This window comes from Scardinius erythrophthalmus, assembly GCF_964197995.2.
Source record: "Scardinius erythrophthalmus genome assembly, chromosome: 19".
Lineage (NCBI taxonomy): Eukaryota > Metazoa > Chordata > Actinopteri > Cypriniformes > Leuciscidae > Scardinius > Scardinius erythrophthalmus.
The window spans coordinates 39867257-39890931 of NC_138239.1; the positions used below are offsets into that span (position 1 = coordinate 39867257).

The 23675-nt window shown below is 45.3% G+C and overlaps 2 protein-coding genes across 2 annotated transcripts in view; both read left to right on the forward strand.

The window, feature by feature from the left end:
* Positions 1–2431, forward strand: part of ddx24 (DEAD (Asp-Glu-Ala-Asp) box helicase 24) — a 22594-nt gene extending 20163 nt beyond the window's left edge. The window contains exons 8-9 of the mRNA XM_081393866.1: positions 1531–1660; positions 1738–2431. Of these exons, the coding sequence (XP_081249992.1) occupies positions 1531–1660; positions 1738–1964 (357 nt within the window). The 3' untranslated portion in view covers positions 1965–2431. The remainder of the gene's footprint in view (positions 1–1530; positions 1661–1737) is intronic.
* Positions 1–23675, forward strand: part of fam98b (family with sequence similarity 98 member B) — a 549041-nt gene that overhangs the window by 436423 nt on the left and 88943 nt on the right. The gene's annotated exons all lie outside the window — the stretch shown is intronic.

Consider the following 23675-nt stretch of genomic DNA (forward strand, 5'->3'; position numbering starts at 1 on the left):
TTAAGGGAGACTGACGTGTTCATGACCGGTTTAATCTTATCTCACACACTTCAGCTGTAAGTCATGGGCGTAGCAGGGCCGCGCAGGACCCGGGCGCTTGCTTCCTAATTAAGCCGGCTGAATAACATGAGGTGATGTGAATTATTCCGGCCCACACACACTTCTGCATCCAGCACTGGACCAAACATCATCTCTGTTCCCATGTGCCCCAACAACACATGATACCCATGAAAGTGATTCCACAACTTTAAAGAGGAGAGACTGTAGAGATCGATTACAGCAGTCAGATGATTACAGTCAGATGAGGGAAATAAAGTCGTCATGAAAGGGAAGTTGTTTTAGTCTTTTCTCCTCTATTGTGTCGTATATCGAGTGAAGCGTTTCTGGAACAAGAACAGATGTGGGCGGGGCTTGATTGTGTCTGTGGGGAATTGATTGGATGGTTGTGGTTTTCTATTGGCTGATCTCATGCGAGTGACAGGTTATAGTCCCGCCCACATCATCAGAGAAGAGAAGAGATGCTGCAATAGGAACTTATTCTGATTCAAGATTACTAACACACGGTCTACGTTTACATGCAACCAAATAATCCGTTAGTAAAGGCAGCTCAATCAGACTGAAAAGCCTTCATGTAAAACACCGTAATCGATCCGATTGAGCTCGACCCCAATGAGACTACGATCCGATTGAAAGGAGTGGTTTATTCCTTTTCTAATCCGATCGAGAGAACATGTAGACGTAGATATAGCGTAATGACGTAGAAATAACGCAATGATGTAGAAATAGTGTAATGATGTAATAGCGTAATGACATAGAAATAGCGTAATGATGTAGAAAAATGGATAAATATTAAGTCTGCTGTTTAAAACACAGAACCAGTGTATGTGAATAGTTATTATGCGAAAACATAGGGAAACTGTATATTCGTCCAGTGTGCGCACGTCTAAAATATCTATTCCGATTTAAGCTTGTGATATGAACGCACACATCAACCCGATCACGTGTTTAGCGTTCATGTAAACACTACGTTCAGATTCATCAATAGGAATGAAGTCAGTCGGACTGAACTTGAGCATGTAAACAGCCATTGATGTGCACCCATAAATAATTTAGAATAAACACTGCAATATTCCATAAAAAAAATATGAATTATTCATTTTCATTTCTTGGTGACTAAATTGTAGATCTGAATGTCAATGGACCCGTTTCACAATAGTTAACAATGGCAATCTAGTATTTTACATTTTCATTGTAAAGTCACCATGAAATCAAAATCAACTATATCTGATGAAGAGGGCGGGGCAATAACCTGTCACTCACATGAGACCCACCAATAGCAAACCACAACCATCCAATCAATTTCCCACGGACACAATCAAGCCCCGCCCACATTTGTTGTTGTTCCAGAAGCGTTTCACTCAGATACACGTCACTATAGGGAAGAAAAGCAATCAGAATCAGATTGATGTTGACCTGTAGTTGGTCCGCTAGCGTTGTGTTGTAGTGTGACGAGCCGGTTTCCCTCGACAGGAGCGTGTGACTCTGGCCAGGAGGATCGAGAAGATGGAGTTCTTCCACAGCCGAGAGACGCAGCACAACTCCTGGGTCCGGCAGGCGGCCGAGGCCATGGACATCGACGTGGACGACGACCTGCTGATGGGTACGAGCTTCTGAAGTGGCATGAGCAGTGTTTACAGTGTGACCTTTGACCCCTGACCTGTGGCCTGTGTGTTTCAGGAGGCGGTAAAGATGAGGATGACGACCGCGAGCAGCAGAGGCTGATGAAGAGCCTGAAGAACCAGCTCAAGCAGCTGATCTCCCAGCCGGTCTTCAGACACCAGATGAAGACCAGGTACCCGACGCAGATGGGCAAGCTAACCCTGCCGCCGCTGCCCGTCGCCACAGCGGACACTGCGCTCGCCAGCGTGAGCCGCGACAGAGCGACCGCCACACTGCAGCGCTGACTGGGTTAAACAGAGGATGGTGTTTACATGTGTGAAGGACAGCGGAAATGCACTGTTACCAAAGGGAAAGCAGGGGGACGTCTGGGACTGAAGAACATGATCCAGCAGAGAGACGTGTAAAGCGTGTAGTGTTGTATGTCTAGTGGTGTCTACTACATGGACTGATCCTGATCTGTTCATCTGTAAATGACTGCCATTAGAAATGTATTGTGAACACAGACCTGATGTTTATATATGAGAAATAATGAACTAGAGATCTTGTAGACTTAGTTTTAAAAAAAGTAAGTGTTCATTTATTTCCTTTAATTTTTCTCTCTGTTAATTTTAAATCTGTCATATGTTCTCTATTTGGGCGTTTCACCCAAACATTCTCACATCTTTTACTCTCGTCACTGTCTACTGAGATGATTACAGTGAAATACTGATAAGCCAGTCATTTGTTGCATAATAAAAACATGTGAATGGGATTGTTTGATCATCTCTTTAATGCACATTTGAGTTTAATGTGCAGTGTCTCTAACAGTCTCTTATTCATTCAGCGTTCATAAACAGCAGGGAGGGAGGGAGGGAGGGAGGGAGGGGGGGGGCTCTATCTTTAAAGCCTTTTCCTTACTTTTTCCACGATAAAGATCATTCAAGTGTCTCTGTGTCTTACCAATTATTTTGCTTGCCTCATTCACAATCTTAGTCTAGCTTTATTCACAACAGTCAGGTTACCATACCATGATGTCATATTAAAAACCAGAATACTTTCCACAAAATTTTTATAAACCATTTCGAGTATAATCTTGCTCACACCAAAGTGATTCAACTTCCTAATTAGATGTAACCTCTGGTGAGCCTTCTTACAAATGCTATCAGTATTTTCTAAAAAATTAAGTTGGGCATCAATATATGTCCCCAAATACTTAAAATTACTGACAAATTCTATTGGATTTCCATTTAGTACTACAGGTTCCAACCCCAAAATATTACGCTTGTCTCCAGTTATTACCAACTCCTTTGTCTTATTTGTGTTTATCACCAGTGCAATCGACTGGCACCACTCAAAAAGTGCTTCAGCATGTTCATAATATACAGAAGCACTACTAACATCTCCCACTTTCATAAGACCCACAAGTGCCATATCATCGGCATATTTAAGGAGACTAAACCCCTCATTTTTTATCCTATACTCATTAATGTACAAAGAAAATAGTATTGGTGATAGAATTGCTCCCTGAGGGGCTCCTGTATTTAATGTGATAATTCCAGACAGTTTGCCATTAATAGCCACTCTTTGTGGGCGATTAGATAAAAAATCTTTAATCCACCAGATAAGTCCACCATTTACCCCCAAATCAATCAGTCGCTGAATTAAAATGTGAATCTTCATCGTGTTAAAAGCTGATGTAAAATCTAAAAACAAAATTCTAGCATAATTTGAAGTTAATTGTACATGCTCAGCAACTGAATTATATAATGTTAAAACTGCATCATCAGTACCTCTTGCTTTTTTATATGCGAATTGCAATGGATCCAAGACATCACTCACAAAATACATTAAGTGCTGCATAATTACTCTTTCCATACATTTCCCCAAAACAGATGTTAATGATATTGGTCTAAAATCATTTAACCCTTTTGCTCCTGTAATTTTGGGTACTGGGACAACTGTGGATACCTTCCATAGGTTTGGTACTATTCATGTATTTAACAAAAGCTGGAATAACTGTGTAAAGACCCCGGTCAATTGATAAACACAATCCTTTAGTACACGCCCATTCAACCCATCAGGTCCAGGTGCCTTATTTGATTTTGTGCGGGACAAGCAGTATGCAATTTCATGTTCTTCCAGGGTAATGTTTTCATATAAGGGGATATCAGAACAGATCCTATCAACCTCAGTGCTACATTCACCAGTGTCAAATCTGCCAAAAAATACATTTAGTTCATCAGCAAAAGATGCATTATGAGATTGAGTGGGGTTCGTTTTCTTTCCCTTCCTTCCCATCATCACATTCAGTCCCTCCCAAGCTTGCTTTACATTACCCTTATGGAATTTACTTTCAATTTTATTTTTATATTCTAGTTTAGCACTTTTAATTTTCCCCCTAAGTTCTCTATTTTTCTCTCTAACTAGTTCCTTATCCCCCGTCGTAAAGGCTACCTTCCTCTCATTAAGGCATACTTTTAAATCTTTTGTAAGCCAATTCTTATTGTTTGGGTATATACATACAGTTTTTGTTTCAACACAGTTGCTCTCACAAAAATTTACGTAGGACGTAATACTTTCAGTGATATCATGAACATTGTCATTAGCATTAAAAAACAATTGCCAGTCCGTCTGTTCAAAACAGTCTCTCAGTTGTTCTTTGCTCCGTTCAGTCCACAAATGTACTTGTTTCACAGTCGGTTTCTCTCGTTTAATCTTAGCCCGATATCTGGGAAATAAATGTACAATATTGTGGTCCGACTTCCCCAGAGGGGGGCGACAGATGGCTTTGTATCCTTCGGCAATATTGCCATAACATTTATCCAAGATACGCGAGAGTCTGGCCGGGCAATCAACATATTGATGTAGAGCAGGTAAAAAAGTTGACAGATCACATGAATTCATATCCCCCAGGATCAATACTGGTTGCTCAGGTGAATGGGCCAGTGCTTCATTAAAACATTCTGCTATTTTGTTCCCGGCTTTCACATGATCCGGTCCAGGAACATATACTAAAATAATTGTTATTTGCCCAAACTCCCTGGGAAGATAGAAAGGTCTAAAAGCCACTGACAAGAGTTCATAATCCGGAGTACATACCTGTTCACATATACGAAATCGAGTGGCCCACCTATTATCCACGTAGATACACAGACCTCCTCCAACTGCTTTTTGAGATGCGGCTACATTTCTGTCCGCTCTTATCATTGTATATCCACTTATGTCGATGTCCTGTATTCCATCCTTTAGCCAGGTCTCAGTAAAACATATCAAGTTACTTTGTCTGAAATCGCTGTCATATTTCGCTTTCAATAGCAGTTCATCGGTTTTACTTCTTAGGGACCGTACATTTGAGAGGGTGATTACAGGTAAAGGAGGTTTATGGCCTCTTCTTTTTAATCTCTGTCGCACCCCACCTCTAGATCCTCGTTTCTTCGATGAAATCCTGTTCCATGTCCTTGTCCTAGAATTCCTTAAAAGCTCTTTGCAATCTTCAGGCAATTGCACTTGAGGACAAACATTCGGAAGATGCGGGATTAATAAAAGGAGTTCCTCCCGGGTGTACATGTGAGCTCCGCTTACGGCGTTCACCTCCGAACCGATCGCCACTAATAACTTCAACAGATATACAATCGCCCAATATGCGAAGCAGCTCATTTTCATAGTGGACATAATGGCTAAAATAAAATAAAAATAGAACAGCAAATACTTAAATCACGGGAATAAACAAACAAACAAACAAACCAACCAACGAACGAACGCACGTGAAGCACTGGGTCAGCAGCAGAGCCGCGCCCCGGAAGTCGTCATTGGGGGGGGTCAAGCCTTCATTAGGGGGGTCAAGCCTTCATTAGGGGGGATCAAGCCTTCATTAGGGGGGGTCAAGCCTTCATTGGGGGATATCAAGCCTTCATTAGGGGGGTCAAGTCTTCATTGGGGGGGTCAAGCCTTCATTAGGGGGGTCAAGGCTTCATTAGGGGGGATCAAGCCTTCATTAGGGGGGGTCAAGCCTTCATTGGGGGATATCAAGCCTTCATTAGGGGGGTCAAGTCTTCATTGGGGGGGTCAAACCTTCATTAGGGGGGGTCAAGCCTTCATTGGGGGATATCAAGCCTTCATTAGGGGGGTCAAGTCTTCATTGGGGGGTCAAGCCTTCATTAGGGGGGGTCAAGCCTTCATTGGGGGATATCAAGCCTTCATTAGGGGGGTCAAGTCTTCATTGGGGGGATCAAGCCTTCATTAGGGGGGGTTAAGTCTTCATTGGGGGATATCAAGCCTTCATTAGGGGGGTCAAGTCTTCATTGGGGGATCAAGCCTTCATTAGGGGGGGTCAAGCCTTCATTGGGGGATATCAAGCCTTCATTAGGGGGGTCAAGTCTTCATTGGGGGGGTCAAGCCTTCATTAGGGGATATCAAGCCTTCATTAGGGGGGATCAAGTCTTCATTGGGGGGGTCAAGCCTTCATTAGGGGGGTCAAGCCTTCATTAGGGGGGATCAAGCCTTCATTAGGGGGGGTCAAGCCTTCATTGGGGGGTCAAGCCTTCATTAGGGGGGATCAAGCCTTCATTAGGGGATATCAAGCATTCATTAGGGGGGGTCAAGCCTTCATTAGGGGGGATCAAGCCTTCATTAGGGGGGATCAAGCCTTCATTAGGGGGGATCAAGCCTTCATTGGGGGGGTCAAGCCTTCATTAGGGGGGGTCAAGCCTTCATTGGGGGGTCAAGCCTTCATTAGGGGGGATCAAGCCTTCATTAGGGGGGGTCAAGCCTTCATTGGGGGGTCAAGCCTTCATTAGGGGGGATCAAGCCTTCATTAGGGGATATCAAGCATTCATTAGGGGGAGTCAAGCCTTCATTAGGGGGGATCAAGCCTTCATTAGGGGGGATCAAGCCTTCATTAGGGGGGGTCAAGCCTTCATTAGGGGAGATCAAGCCTTTATTAGGGGGGTCAAGTCTTCATTGGGGGGGTCAAGCCTTCATTAGGGGATATCAAGCCTTCATTAGGGGGGATCAAGTCTTCATTGGGGGGGGTCAAGCCTTCATTAGGGGGGTCAAGCCTTCATTAGGGGGGATCAAGCCTTCATTAGGGGGGGTCAAGCCTTCATTGGGGGGTCAAGCCTTCATTAGGGGGGATCATGCCTTCATTAGGGGGGGATCAAGCCTTCATTAGGGGATATCAAGCATTCATTAGGGGGGGTCAAGCCTTCATTAGGGGGGATCAAGCCTTCATTAGGGGATATCAAGCATTCATTAGGGGGGGTCAAGCCTTCATTAGGGGGGGTCAAGCCTTCATTAGGGGATATCATGCCTTCATTAGGGGGGGTCAAGTCTTCATTGGGGGGATCAAGCCTTCATTAGGGGGGATCAAGCCTTCATTAGGGGATCATGCCTTCATTAGGGGATATCAAGCCTTCATTAGGGGGGGTCAGACCCCCCAAACCCCCCCCCCCCCGTAATTCGCACCCTGTATCTAAACCCAAACGCTGGTACTGAACTCTCACACAGTCTGGTGGCGTGAGCAGCTGCGACAGTGTCCATCTACTGCGGCATCTTAATCACTGTGGCTCCGCTGCTCCTGCTCTTCATCACTGTGGCTCCGCTGCTCCTGCTCTTCATCACTGTGGCTCCACTGCTCCTGCTCTTCATCACTGTGGCTCCGCTGCTCCTGCTCTTCAGCTGGATTCTGCCGGAAGTGCTTTTCTTCGCTGTCACAGCACTGCTGTCTGTGAGTCTCATAGCTCTTCTCTCCAGGTCTGCTTTCTCCACCATGAACTCCTTTGAAAGCATGTGAAGAAAGAAACAAGTTGTTGATCGAGTTTGAGTAAGTGCCGTAGGTTGAATGTCACTGAAGTGCCGGCACCTTTATCATGTCCATCACGGTGGCCGCGTCCATGCCGTCCAGAGGGCCGTAGTGGCTCAGGTAACACTGCTCTCCGAGGTTTCTGACAGCTATCAGGATGTTCCCCACTTCCTCCACCTGCCGAAGAAACCGCAACATCACAGACATTAACCACGCTTTTGTCTTTCCATCACAACGACAGTCTAGTGAACAGAAGAGAGACTGAACCAACCCGGCTTAAGATGGACAGAAGCATGTCATTTTAATGTATCGCTGTATTTTTATTCACTTTTGCCTTCTTATGTTTATATGCGACAATAGTTAGACTGAAGTGGGAGCGAGACCGACGGGGTTTAGACTCGAGCTGCAATGGCAACAAATCAAGAACAAACTTTAGACCTTAACTAGACAAATTTACCATTGCTCACTAACATTTTATAGGCAAAATCCAGTAATTTCAATCAGAATCCACACAATCACGAGTTTCACGTGAGGATAATAATGTTCGCTGCACAGATTTCCAGTAGCACCTCACTGCAGTACACGAGATCCAGGGGGCGGAGTTGGATCCAGATATAAGGGGTGGAGATTGGTAGGTTTAGGGGTGGGTTTAGGGATCAGGGGGTGGAGATGGGTAGGTTTAGGGGTGGGTTTAGGGATCAGGGGGTGGAGATGGGTAGGTTTAGGGGTCGGTTTAGGGATCAGGGGTGGAGATGGGTAGGTTTAGGTATATGTAAGGTGGGATTTTGTGTTCTGCAGTGTTCTCCAGATTTCACTTATGTTTAACTTTGATCTGAATTCGTTGCGCTGAACAACAGAAAGCGAGAAAGTACGAGACATTGCATCAGCTACGCTGTGGGAACTCCCCTTCTCCACTTAAATTGGCCAATTGTCGCGAAATATGCAAATGCATGCAAATACTGACAGGCTAGTGGCAGTATAAAATGCCCTGGAGCAACAATTGCATCAGAATCCACGACTGAACACTTCCACAGCCGAAAGCGGCGAGGCGGCTGACGCAATGCCTTGTTCCTGCCTCTCAGGGAACCGAGGTTACGATAGTAACCAGAGACTTTCCCTTTCGAGAGCGGTCACTTCTATGTTGTGTCAGTTACACTGTGGGAATAGTATAAAATCCCTCCGTGCGAGCGGCGAAGATAGCCGATGAACGAAGCAAAGTATACCAAGCATAGGGTATCACAGCACACAATTCCCACCAATAGCACAGCGCCGGCAGGAGTGCTCGCGTCTAATAGGCTGTGACACTGTCACATTAATTTAAGTGTTCCTTTGAAAATAGAAATGCTTATGATTGCTCAGGAGGTATTATATTGGTTCACATAATGTTTATGTATGATGAATGATACTCCTGTGTATTCCCGTGTGATATGCTTAGCTTCCACTGTGTATGTTGGTAAGAGGGGATGTCTCTTTAAGGCTCGGCCGCCCGCACTTATGAATGAAGGCGTGCCTAAGCTTATGAATGGAGGGGTGAATCAGGAACCGAGAGAGGTGTGTTTGAATTCATGGCGCCAGCAATGTTTGCTGCAGCTATAATATTTAAAGCTTGTTCCTTATGGTTTGATAGCATTTTCAAACCTTACTTTAAGAGACTGCTTTAATGGTGGAGAGAGGACAGAGAATTATTCAACCACCTGGATTTTTCACTCGTGTACACATCTCTGGCAAACGGATTATTCTCACGGACTAATTGTTTCCTTTTTTGGTGAGTGTGTGGATTACTTTTTTGTCTCGTTCCGTTCGAGGATCATTCCCATGGACTAATGGACTAAATGTTTCCCGGTTGGAAAGACTGTAGCAAGCTCATGAGGCAGCCCGGACATTTTTTTTTACTTATTTTTCCTGTACGGGGTGTTTGAAGGTGGTGAGTGCACGGGATAATTGTTTCATTATACTATACTGCGCTCTGCGCGTCATTCAATTGAGCTGTTTTGTGTGTTTATGTTTATGGTGTTCAGCGCCGTCTGAATATTATTGTTATCTTTTATGGTGTGTGACTTATTCACTATCATACATCTGCTCGTGATAATTGATATGTTAGAGAAAGCATTGATGTAGGTGACAGTATTGAGGCTTTGGTGATATTCACCATTATTGTATTCATTCCAAAGAATCTCCTTGTGCGTTTATAGTAACACAGCTGTTTAAAAAAATATTTGAGGGCGGATTGTTACAGATGGTGGCCCGTACGGGGAATGAAATGTAATTTTGGTGATTTTGCTTTATTACCCGAGCTATGTGAATATTGATTACTGGTATATATATATATATATATATATTAATTATATTTTGAATATTTGCTGAATGCTTCCCTGAGCAATCTTTGCACATATTATACTCTGTTTGATATTGCATTTAAGTACAAAAAAAAAAAAAAAAAAAAAAAAAAAAATGCCAGACGTGCCAGAAATAAGAGTCGCACAACTTGTGGAGCTTGATGAAGTCCAGGATGAAATATCTGAGCATGACACCAGGGCCTCTACACCTACGTCAGAGCATGGGGCTAGTGAACAGCACCATGAAGCAAGGGGAGATGCATGGGTCACTAGGAGAAATCCTGTGGGGGAAGTAACATCCCTGATTAGTTCACTTTATATCTCAGATCCAGAAGAGAATGAACAAAGCATTGGAGATGAGGGAGACACATCTTATCTCACACTTCCCGTTCTTACTACTATTACCAATGATTTGGGATCAGTTATGGACAGATTAAATACACTTGAGACAGACTTTAGAGATTCGATTAATAGTGCATTGAACAGAGAAGTGGGCATAAGGACTAATGTTAACAGAAGTGTCGAGGTGCTTGAGCAATGCATGATATCAACATTAAAACAGTTTGAGGAAAAATTAGTGGATTGCTTGCAAAGGCGTGATGAAAAGTGGAAAGCACAACATGAACGTCTGAAGAGAGCCAGCCGTGTTGCTCTCCCTAGGTCTCTTCCACGCACAGGAGTTACTCTTCTTCCACCCCATAGCCGCTCTACTCCTGCCCAAGCTTCATCCAGTGTTTTCACACAAACTGCAGCTCCTCTGGGTATAGACGCACATGTAATGAGCCCGTCTATCAGCAGGATTACTCCATCTCGGCTTAACAACATGACAGCTCCGGACATGGCGGCTGGTAGTGACAATATTGGTCAGTCTTCAAATCCTTATGCTCGAGTGTTCATTCCGTGCCCACCAGTTCCATCCGGTGCACCGCTTCAGACACCATTCAATGGAGCACTTTCTCATCCACCTATACAGTCTTTCATGCCAAGCACCAGTATCTCACCTTCATTGGGTGTTTCATGTAGTCAAGACATCAGACCACCTGTGGTTTATTCACGACCAGCTATTCAGATGGAATTTCCTTCATTTAGTGGCTCTAGGGAGGTGGCCGATGTTCTCAACTTTGTTGATCGCTGCGAAACCTTCTTTGCAGTACGGCCATTGTCTGATGCAGAGCTGGTAGGTGCCCTATCTAACACTCTTAAAGGGCCAGTACATAGCTGGTGGATGGTGGCGAAACACAGGGTGAACAACTGGTCTGAGTTTAAGAAAGCCTTTATGGATGCCTTTCTCCCCCCTGATTACCTCACCGAGGTAGAAGAAAAGCTCAGGGACATGGTCCAGTTGCCTGATCAGTGTCTGAGGGATTTTGCTTACGATTACCGTGCTCTCTGTTTGCGGTGGAAGCCAGATATCACAGAAACCGAGTTGGTGCGCAAAATCCTTAATAACTGCAACCCTCGAATAGCTGGTTGTCTCCGGGGTACAGTAACAAACGTGGACCAGTTGGTTCAGACTGGCACCTTGGTGGAGAAAGACTGCACATCGTCTAAAGAATACTGGGGGAAAGTGGACCATCAGAAGGCCAAGGAAAAGGGCTTAAGGAAGACCCAGGACAAGGGACCTGCTAAGGAGTTTAAGAAACCTGCTGATGTGGTGACAGTGGTGCAGCTAGGACGGAAATCTCCAATGGTGCTCCTCCATGTTCCAATAGAAGTGAGGGGAAGGCAGTGTCATGCGGTGTTTGACACAGGATGTACTTACTCACTTATGCGGCAGAGTCTCTGGCTGGAGCTGGCTCGCGATGGTGAGAGACTGAAGCCGAGTGACAATCAAAACTTTGCCTTGGCTGATGGGAAGACTTATGGTGCTGTGGGGAAGACACAGATGGTGTACGTCTGGCATGAGGTGATATGGACGCTGGAGATATTCGTCATGGCTGACAACCATTTGGCTTTCCCTATCATTCTTGGTTTGGATTTCCTCAGAAAAACCTCTACCATCATTAATATGGGAGACCACACTTATGGGGTGAAAGGACCCAGGGGCTATAATTTCCATCCCTTTCTGTCTCACCCGCTGGAGGAAACGTTGATGCAGGAACCTGAAACTAGTTCCAATGCCAGCCTATATGTGGCTGTTCCTTACCCGGGAGCTTTGAGTCCATTATCACCTTTGGGAGTGGTGTCTTCTGTTTTTCCAGACCAATCTTCAGAGGTTAGAGAACTGTTCCAGGCCTGGCCGAGGGTGTGTTCTGGGACACTGGGCAAGACCAGGGTTGAAGAACATTGTATCTTTACCACTGACGAGGTGCCTGTTCGCTGCAGGGCATACAGGGTTTCGCCTTTTAAGCGGCAGATTATTGCTGACCATGTGGAGCAGATGCTCAAGGATGGCATTATTGAGCCGTCACAGTCCGCCTGGGGTGCTCCGGTGGTATTAGTCAAGAAGCCAGATGACTCCCTTCGATTTTGTGTGGATTTTAGGCACCTCAATGCCAAAACCCATCCAGATGCCTACCCTATGCCTATTATCCACGAGATATTGGAGTCTATGCATGGTGCGGCCTTTTTCAGCACTCTTGACTTGAAGTCTGGATATTGGCAGGTCGCCATGTCCGAGGACAGTAAGGCCAAGACGGCTGTGATAACACCTATGGGCCTCTACCAGTTCAAGTGTATGCCTTTTGGGCTCCGAAATGCTGGAGCCACTTTTCAGCGACTGATGGAGAAGGTTTTGGGAGAGCTTAGAGGGAATACCTGCTGTGTGTATATTGATGATGTCATAGTCTTTTCGCCTACACATGAACAACATCTCCAGGATCTGCATGCCGTCTTAGGGAAGTTCCACAAGGCTGGTCTGACCCTTAATATCAAGAAGTGTATCTTTTTCCGGCAGGAGCTGAGGTTCTTGGGCCACGTAGTCTCAGACAAAGGCGTGCAGGTGGATCCAGGAAAAATTGAGGCAGTGACAACATATCCTAAGCCCACTAACCTCAAGACACTCCAGCGTTTCTTAGGCCTTGTGGGGTGGTACCACAAATTTATTGACCATTTTGCTGACTTGGCTGCCCCATTGAATCGTCTGAAGAGGAAGACCGTGGAGTGGGACTGGTCAGAGGAATGTCAGCAGAGCTTTGATCAGCTGAAGAGAGCGCTGGTGAACGCACCTATCCTCATGCAGCCTGACACCACCTTACCCTTTGAAATCCACACAGACGCTAGCGATGTGGGTTTGGGAGCTGTATTGGTGCAGAAAACATCAGAAGGCGAGAAAGTGATCGCGTATGCATCCAGAGGGATACGTGGGGCAGAGTGTAATTACTCTACCTCTGAAAAGGAGTGTCTTGCTGTCGTTTGGGCGGTTGAAAAGTGGAAGCACTATCTTGAGGGGGCTGAGTTCACCATATACACTGACCATGCTGCCCTGACTTGGGCCTTCAATTGTCCGAAGACCTGCTCTCGCCTGACTCGCTGGATCCTGCGGCTTCAACAGTTTCAGTTTAGAGTCCAGTATAGGAAAGGACTCCATAATCTTGTGCCTGATGCCCTGTCCCGAGCAGTCACACCTCCTTCTTCAACTGCCGTTTATGCTGCAGCAAATGCCTATGTTTCTTCTGATCTGCCTTCCTCTCTGTCTGAAATAAGGGAAGCTCAGGAAGAAGATTCAGAGGTCACCGATCTGGTCCAAGGGGCAGATGCTCTGAGTATGTCTGGCCGGATAGGATTCACAAAGCTGCAAGGCCTTCTGTATCGACGGTCACCTGTAAAAGAAGGAGGTGATAAATATCAGCTAGTCGTTCCAAAGTCTCTTGTACCGGTCTTTCTGACCTACTTTCACGATCATCCTCTGAGCGGGCATCTGGGTAGGCTGAAAACACTCTTGAGGATCCTTGAGGTCGCCTGGTGGCCATCCATTCGAAAGGACGTTTGGAACCATGTCAAGGTTTGTACCATCTGCCAGGTCTATAAGGCTGGAAATCAAAAGCCAGCTGGCCTCATGCAGGCTACTCCTGTGGAAGAACCCTGGGCAAAGCTAGGGATTGACCTCATGGGGCCATTTCCCCGGAGTAAAAAAGGCAACACCGTCCTTCTTGTCCTTGTGGATTACTTCACAAAGTGGGTGGAGATGTTTCCATTAAAAGATGGCAAGGCACACCGCATTGTGTTAATTCTGAAGGATGAAATCTTCACCCGCTTTGGTGTTCCTCTGGAGTTGGTGTCTGACCGGGGGCCGCAGTTCACTGGCCATGAAATGGCTAACCTCTGTAAGACCTGGGGAGTAACGCAGAAATTTACCACCAGTTATCACCCCCAAGCTAACCTTACTGAGAGGTCCAATCGGTCCATCAAGACGATGATTGCATCATACGTGGGGAACCAACATAAGAACTGGGATCAGTGGATCAGGGAATTCCGTTTTGCCATCAACGCCGCTTATCATGAGACCACGGGCCAAACTCCTGCAGAGCTGGCGCTCGGAAGGTCCCTGAAAGGCCCACTGGAAAGACTCATTAGTTCCCCTCCTACTCCACAACAGTTACCATACACCCTACTGGAAAGACAGAAACAAATGAATGATCAAGTCAAGAAGAGAGTTGGGGTGTGTCAGTCTAGACAAGCCAGGTATTACAATACCCACAGGAGAAGTGCACAACTCCTGCCGGGAGACCTGGTCTGGGTCCGCACTCACCCACTCTCTAAAGCCTCAGAAAACTTCTCATCGAAGCTTGCGCCTAAGTGGTCGGGTCCAGCCACTGTGATGAGAAAATTAGGCCCCATCAATTACCATGTACAGTGGAATGACCAAAACAAAAAGATGGACACGATTAATGTGGTCAATCTGAAGCCCTACTTTGGGGTTCAGCCTCCGGTACCTCCAGCTAGGGGGGGGGATCTGTGACACTGTCACATTAATTTAAGTGTTCCTTTGAAAATAGAAATGCTTATGATTGCTCAGGAGGTATTATATTGGTTCACATAATGTTTATGTATGATGAATGATACTCCTGTGTATTCCCGTGTGATATGCTTAGCTTCCACTGTGTATGTTGGTAAGAGGGGATGTCTCTTTAAGGCTCGGCCGCCCGCACTTATGAATGAAGGCGTGCCTAAGCTTATGAATGGAGGGGTGAATCAGGAACCGAGAGAGGTGTGTTTGAATTCATGGCGCCAGCAATGTTTGCTGCAGCTATAATATTTAAAGCTTGTTCCTTATGGTTTGATAGCATTTTCAAACCTTACTTTAAGAGACTGCTTTAATGGTGGAGAGAGGACAGAGAATTATTCAACCACCTGGATTTTTCACTCGTGTACACATCTCTGGCAAACGGATTATTCTCACGGACTAATTGTTTCCTTTTTTGGTGAGTGTGTGGATTACTTTTTTGTCTCGTTCCGTTCGAGGATCATTCCCATGGACTAATGGACTAAATGTTTCCCGGTTGGAAAGACTGTAGCAAGCTCATGAGGCAGCCCGGACATTTTTTTTTACTTATTTTTCCTGTACGGGGTGTTTGAAGGTGGTGAGTGCACGGGATAATTGTTTCATTATACTATACTGCGCTCTGCGCGTCATTCAATTGAGCTGTTTTGTGTGTTTATGTTTATGGTGTTCAGCGCCGTCTGAATATTATTGTTATCTTTTATGGTGTGTGACTTATTCACTATCATACATCTGCTCGTGATAATTGATATGTTAGAGAAAGCATTGATGTAGGTGACAGTATTGAGGCTTTGGTGATATTCACCATTATTGTATTCATTCCAAAGAATCTCCTTGTGCGTTTATAGTAACACAGCTGTTTAAAAAAATATTTGAGGGCGGATTGTTACAAGGCGGAGCTAGACCAATGAAACGCAAGTTCAATTCCTATAAAAAATTACATATCTGAACAGAATGAGAGCAGGCTGCACTGAATACAGGGCAGACACAGCACAATAAGCATAAGAGAAGCATGTAAACATACACAGCGTCAACAGCCAAGCGGTAACAACTGCATTAGCAACATTCGAACGCACAGAAATTGCAAGCTCATAGGCTGGAGTGAGACCATCTCTCGAGCCGACGCAATCATCCTCGCCAATCCTTTTGACCAATCAGAATCAAGGTAAGGCCACCCTCTTCTTTTCCATGGACAACTTTTCGCGGTATATCAACAATTCTGAGGTAAGTTTGCTGCCAACAATGTAATGCTTGTAAATTAACTTAACCTTAGGTAACTTGCTAAAGTTTGCCAAATCAAGTTTAGTCTGTTATTAAGTCGAGTAAGGCTCTGTTTACAGCTGGTATTAAGATGCGTTTTGGTCGATCGGATCACAAGTTGACGAGGGAGACACATAACGTTACCCGTTTACACCTGGTGTTTTAATCCGTCTCTTTCGTCCACTTTCAACCACTTCTATCCTGATTTCTTCGAGGGGAGTGTCTATGGGTGGGTAAATGTATATATTTTTTTCAGATCTTTCAATCTAATAGACAAAATAAGCTCGCGCAAATTACATATGAACGTGACCAGAGACGATGGAGAAACACACGGAGAGCATCAGCTTTAGTTTCTGCTCTGACAGACACAAGACAAGATGAACGATGTGAGTGTGTGTTAGAAATCAGCCGAACGCTGTGTGTTAGAAATCAGGAATGATGAGAGAACATTTGGAATCTTGGTATGTTTTTTGTCTTCAAACCAAACTTGTGTCTCCAGCCGACAGTTTAAATCCCACGCGCTTCCCATAATGTTTAAGCATTAGGTCAGTAGACGGAGAGAAGACTGTCTTTTGTGGCTGTTTGAACACATTCGATCACATGAGCGTTTCCACCACGAAAGCAATCCGGTCAAATGTCTTTTCAACTACCTCTGGAAAACTCAGAACGGTTTACACCCCATTTAACGTTACACCTGTATTTAGTGTCGTACTGAGCCTTTTTAACTTCTCTAAGATTGTGTGTCTGTAGGCTAATATTCAAAAATAGGACCTCTGTAAATTTGATGAAAAAGGAGCCATGAATGAATCCAGCTGATATCTGGGCAATTCTTTTGCAGAAAGAGAGAGCTCAAAGAGGAGGATGCTGTTTCTGCAGCACAGATTGAGTCAGGACTGAGGTGCAGATGGAACTGGTCCTGGCTGAAGGTTGAGCCAAAACAGAGCAGAAGGGAGTTCAGCACAGCTTCCCGCTGTCATAGGTACGCAAAATGCAGCGTCTGCTCAAAAGAAATTAATTACAGCAACAAAGGTTCTCATGCCCTCTTGGCACACTGCCAAACCGAGGTGCACCGGCAAAACCCAACCCAAAGTGCAGTTGATCCTAAGGGCCCTGAAGCCATGAGAGAGCGAGTTAGGGTGCCTGTACCTACAGCGAGTGCAGAGCTAATGCAGAGGTGTTTATTGATTAAATAGCCCTGTAGTTTTTTGGATCACTAAATTATAACTGTTGATAGGCTGTTGAGTCTCTCAGGTCAGCTAAAGTTAGCCACAAATGCCTGTGGAGAACCACCATGAAGCTCATGGACCAGCCAATGGCTTGGGCCGGGCACTTAGTGGCCATCAGCGTGAAGTCCGTTTGCGCACTCTTTCATGGAGTCCGCGGTGGTGCCGCCGCTGTCTGGAACACCTGCAACACCGCCATCGCGTGCAGTGCGGATGCCGCTTCACCGGCTGACGTGTAAGCCTCGTCACCAAGGTGTGCGGTCAGTCTGCAGGGTTTGGAAGTCAGGTTGAGATCTGCTCCGAGCGAGGTCGAAGAGGGGCACAAATGAGCGTAAAGTACTGGTGAATACATTGTCGTCTTCAGGAGGGAAGGGCCCACCAGCCCCCGTAAGGCCACGGGCAATGTTTCTGCGAGTCCTCAGGACACGAACCGACATGTCCGCGCAGTGGTCGCAGTCCGACTCGCTGAATGCAGCCTCAGCGTGGGCCAACCCCAGGCAGGCGATACAGTGCTCATGCGGGTCCAGCGGGTCAGTGGGGCCCGTGCAGATACTACAGAAAGAAGCCGTCGGATGCAATTGTCACTCCAGCGCATTTTATACTGCCGCTAGCCTGTATTTGCATGCATTTGTGCATATTTCAGTGACAATTGGCCAATTGGCTTCAGCATAAACCAATGGACACATCTTGCTCATGTAAACACATTAACCATCATTTTGTGGCTCAGTGAAGTGCGCATGTGTGATATGTGTCAGTAAAGTGTCTTTACTGCGGGAATGGAGCGCATCCGGACAGAGCCAGCATTTATATATCGATTCTTTCTGCTTGTTTACCATCACATATCAAAGACAGTAGAAGTCAGATACACAAATGATTAGGTTTTGACATCCTCACAGGGAAATAACCTGATGATTAGTACATTCTAATGAATGTGGTTAACTTGTGTTGTCGGGTGATGGGTTAAACGAGCTCGCCGCTGTCCGTCACGCAAACGGATCCGTGAGACGTGCATCTCTCGTTAGATTTCTCTAGATTTAGCCGAGTGATTGTTTGGTGGCTCGCCAATTTATTATTCTCTCATACATAAAATAAGTAAGCTTGACCAGAGTTCTTGTGGGGATTTATAGAAGGCAGTAGTGTAGCAGTTCTTCAGCAGCGATGTTAGAAGGTCGTCCTTCAAATAATCTTAACCCAAACTTTATACCAGAGTAAAGAAGTGATAGGACCTCCCATATAACGTCCTCACAAGACAGAATGCACTGGATTTGTGTGGGCCGCCATACATCTGTATGTGCGTTTGGTTCACATCTTTACAGACACAGGTAGAGTTGATTGCATTCTGGTCACAATGTAAATGTATCTGACTAAAGATGACTGAGAAAACACACAATCTCAAACACACCTGAGCGAGATAATCAAGGTCTTCAGGATCTCTATAAGATCTGAGGTCGGTGTGAGGAACCCTGCTCTACACGTTCTCACGAGGTCTCAGTGTTTGTACTGTGAGGGCTCAGACCTGGTCTCTGGACTGGGACATGTGCATGCGAAGCGTCATCTCCAGCTGCTTGTTCCTCTCGCTGGTCTGATCCAGCTGTGTCTGCCGCTCGGACAGCTCCTGGTTAGCCATCTGCCTCAAGCACAAACACACGTCAGTACGTCACGCATGTGCAACGAGCCTGTAATGCTGGTTTCACTGATGTGAATGTACCAGTTTGTAGGTGTTGTGCTGGTGTTTGAGGGCGTCCAGCTGGTCCTGGCTCGTCTTCATCTCGTCCGTCAGGCTGTTTAACTGCTGCAGAAGATCCTGTCGGCTGATGCTCAGAGTCTCGTAGCGTCTGATGATCGCCGTCACCAGCTCCGTCCGGTACCCTAGATAGTCTGCACAGCGGGGATGAGACTAAAGGCCCGTTCACACCAAGAACCATAACTATATCAGCGTCCACACCGGACAATATCATACGGTTTATTATAGGGCTGTCAAATAAAAATTTGAATTTCGAATATTCGTCGAATTAAAAAAAATGTAAAAAATTCAAATTTTTGTTGTGTCGAGAGGCGAGATGGCGATGACGTAACTGAAGCGGTTTGTCCCTGTTAGCGTATCCAGTACAGCAGGTGTGGCTGCATTCTTCATTTGGAAAATGGCGGGGAAAGGCTTCATGCTGACGAAAGCCTCTCAGTTGGAGGCAAAAATCGTGCAACGACACACTTGACCAAACCTGCACATCGGACAGATCTGAGTGTGTGTGTGTGTGTGTGTGTGTGTGTGTGTGTGTGTGTGTGTGTGTGTGTGTGTGTGTGTGTGTGTTCATCAGCTGAAACACTGTCAACAGAAAGCGCTCAGCACTCACTCAGATCAAGAGCGTCTGGTGTGTGTGATTATCTATATGTATATGTAGAGTAGAAGTGAGTGTTTCTGAATGCCAGTTTGCTGTTGTGTGTTCATGTAGTTCATTACGCTGTGTGTTGAAGTGTGTTTTCTCAGGTTACTGATGCACTTACACAGTTTTATGCACCATAGCAACCTAATTTTACTTGCATGCACATTAAGGAAATTATATTTTATTTTAAAACAATTCTTTCAAAAGTTAATGCACTTTAAAAAGTGAATGTCGCTTCATTTCAATAAAAGATGCGATGCTTGATTTGGTTTATATCTGCTTATTGCGCTCGCTTGAGCCCTCTTGTGGACACAGGAGACAATACAGCACTTTTTTCTTCTAACATAGTATTGCCTTGAGAATTCGAATATAATTTGCATTTAGCTTTCAGCCATTTTGACAGCCCTAGTTTATTATAAGTGCTGCAGTTTCGTCTGTCGCTTTAAATGCTTGAGTTCTTTAAAGCAGGATGGATTCTGATTGGCTGTCTATGATTTTATCTTTCATAAACTAGAAAAGAAATTTGTTTTGAAAGAGATTACAGTGGCATCGTTCCTGTGTTGTTATAGTTGAGGTGTGGCTATTATATTTAGAACTATATACTCTATCGTTATAGTGATCGTTCCTAGTGTGAACGGCCTATAGACTAAATAAAAGATAGTTTTCTGTCCAAATGTTCTTACTGTCTGGAAGTAAATCAAGAGTCTTCATCAGAAAGTCCTCGAATATCTTAAATTTGTTCACTCGCTCTTTTAAATACAGTCGTCTGTTGAATAAAGAAAACATGATTAATGCACATCTCAACTTTAACAGTCATAAGATTTCAGATTTTGTTTAAAACTGGTTTGAGGAATATGTGTGCTTGAGTGTGTCTGATCCGTGTACTCATCAGTACTGGACTGTCTTTACTAGTTACCTTGCCTGTAAGTCTTGGAGATGTGAGGACAGTTCAGCTTTCTCCTTCTCCTTCAGCTCATTCTGCTGTCTCTCCATCTGGAACTTCTTCAGCGCACGGCGACGTTTCAGCTCGTTCTCCTCCACAAACTTCTCAAACTCTGCTGCCCTTTGTTTTGTCTGTGTGAGGAGACATGATCTCAAGCAAACATGATCGAACAACAGTTTCGTCCACTAATGTACCGTAACCCCAAACAAACAGCTGGGGGGTGTCTGTTTATAACGATAACTATAATCCACACTGGACGATATCGTTCTGTTTATTATAAGCACTGCAGTTTGTTGTCTGTCGCTTTAAATGCTCAAGCTCTTTAAAGAAGGATGATTCTGACTGGCTGTTTTTATCCTTCATCTGCTGGAGAAAAATTGCTCAGAAAGATATACAAACGATATTGTTTCTGTGTGCAGTCGTAGTTATAGTTGAGGTGTGGACTCTGTTATTCTTTTACATTTAGAATGATTTTTAAAACTGTCTTTATTGTTATAGTTATCGTCCTTGATGTGAACGGGCCTATAGATTGTGTTTTACAGCACACACTTGACTGTGAATGAATGCGTAACAGTTTTTCAGCAGGAGGAGTCAGAACCAGGCCCGGACTGGCCATCGGGAGCACCGGGAGAATTCCTGGTGGCCTGACGACTAATTTGGCCTGCTGTCAGTCAGCGATTTATTATTATTATTATTTTTTATTATTATTATTATTAGGCTATTTTATACTACTACATTTACCAGTGATCATTTTCGAATTTGTTATTCAATAAAATTATTATTATAAAATAAAATCATGAATCTGTTAAGTCTTGACTGGCAAGGCTAAGATTCGACTTTAAGCCTCAGCTAAACGGTTAAACAGAAAGTGCGAGCATCACCCGGTGATGGAGAGAAAACGGCCAGGTGGAGCAGAGAGGGAAAGGACAACGAAAAAGAAAGCACCTGAACAAGCAGCAAAATGTTGCAAAATGAATGACCTGTTCAGGGCTTCAAGTGCAGGTCAGTTTCATCTGTAAATACTGTACTTTTTTCTTCGTTAACTTATTATTGAAATGCTAGCAAATGTAAGCGCTATCGCTATTTTTTTTTTTTTTACATATTGTATGAAATATAGTGTTGCTAAATGTTGGATATTTAAGTAATTTTAAGATAAAAACAACAACTTTTTGTCATAAATATAATACTTTGATTTTTTACTAAAATAAATGTAGATTCTGGGCAAACAAATTACAATAAGGTGGTTGTTTTACACCAAGGTGGAGACAGTTCTGTTTGTAACGTGAGACCAGAACAAGTGACAGGTGAAGAAGAGACAGGTACAAGAAAAATACGCACACTTTATACATACATATATATATATAACACTAGTACTCCACTTTACTTAGTGTATGAGGCTGATGATACTGGTGGAAAGGAGAGACAGGGAGATATTAGGGTAAATGAAGAGAAGGAAAAGGGAAGTGAGGATACCGTTCAAGAGAAAGCCTTTAATTATTTTACACGGCCCCAGCCTAAGGATTTAGGCTGAATCCCAATTCTCTGTCTTACCCCTTCCCCTACCCCTACCCCTACCCCTTGTCCCTCGAAACCGAGTGGTAAGCGCTAGGGGTGAAAACATACCCCTATGAAATGAGACACCACTTGGTTACGTCATCATACATCGTTACTAATATTTTTTATACACACTGCATGGTGTTTTGTATATCTGTTTCAGTTATCACTGTTTTGAATGTCACTGATGTTCAGAAACACTTTCTTTGTTAACAAAAATCTGTCTTTATTGGCCAATAAAGTAAACATAACAGGCAAAAAAATCTGATCATATTTTGATCTTAGAAACTTCAGCTCGTTTTCATCCCGAAAGTGGATCAGCTGCCGGGTTTCCTCCTGCGTCCCTGTGTGATACAGGACAGTATATGTAAAGCACGTATCGATGTCTCCAGGGTGACCATGCAACGTCCTCTTTTTCCCGGACATGTCGCCTGGATTTCGGGATCACCCAAAATGTCCGGGATTCGGCTTTTGCTTTCTGCCGTTGCTATTCATTATGTTTACATGCACAAGGTGTTGTTTCAACCGGACTGAATTCGTTCAAATCGGTGAATCTGAATGTAGTGTTTAACGTATATGAACGCTAAAAAAGTGATCGGTTTATGTGCGTTTTAGCATTGCTTAAATTCCTGTGTTTTCGTATCAGTCGGGATCCGTTTGATGCTGAATGCATGACCTGCAAAGCTGGCACATACGTGTCAGTGTCAAATAATGTACACATATGTATACATATTGAATGGCGACTGTAGAAAGCTAAAGCCGAATCCCAGACATTTTGGGCGATCTCGAAATCCTGGCCAGACATTATAGGTTTTTATCTGAAATTGTGTCCCAGTCCGGCCCTGGTCAGAACTCTAGTGTCCTACATGCGTAAGAGCAGGAGAACCCCTGATCCCGCTCGCCTCGGCCCCAACCCCTGATCCCGCTCGCCTCGGCCCCAACCCCTGATCCCGCTCGCCTCGGCCCGAACCCCTGATCCCGCTCGCCTCGGCCCCAACCCCTGATCCCGCTCGCCTCGGCCCCAACCCCTGATCCCGCTCGCCTCGGCCCCAACCCCTGATCCCGCTCGCCTCAGCCCCAACCCCTGATCCCGCTCCCGCTGATCCCCTGAACCCCTGATCCCGCTCGCCTCGGCCCGAACCCCTGATCCCGCTCGCCTCGGCCCGAACCCCTGATCTCCCTCGCCTCGGCCCGAACCCCTGACCACGCTCGCCTCGGCCCGAACCCCTGATCTCCCTCGCCTCGGCCCGAACCCCTGATCTCCCTCGCCTCGGCCCGAACCCCTGATCTCCCTCGCCTCGGCCCCAACCCCTGATCTCCCTCACCTCGGCCCCAACCCCTGACCACGCTCGCCTCGGCCCGAACCCCTGATCTCCCTCGCCTCGGCCCGAACCCCTGATCTCCCTCGCCTCGGCCCGAACCCCTGATCTCCCTCGCCTCGGCCCGAACCCCTGACCCCGCTCGCCTCGGCCCGAACCCCTGATCCCGCTCGCCTCGGCCCGAACCCCTGACCCCGCTCGCCTCGGCCCGAACCCCTGACCCCGCTCGCCTCGGCCCGAACCCCTGATCCCGCTCGC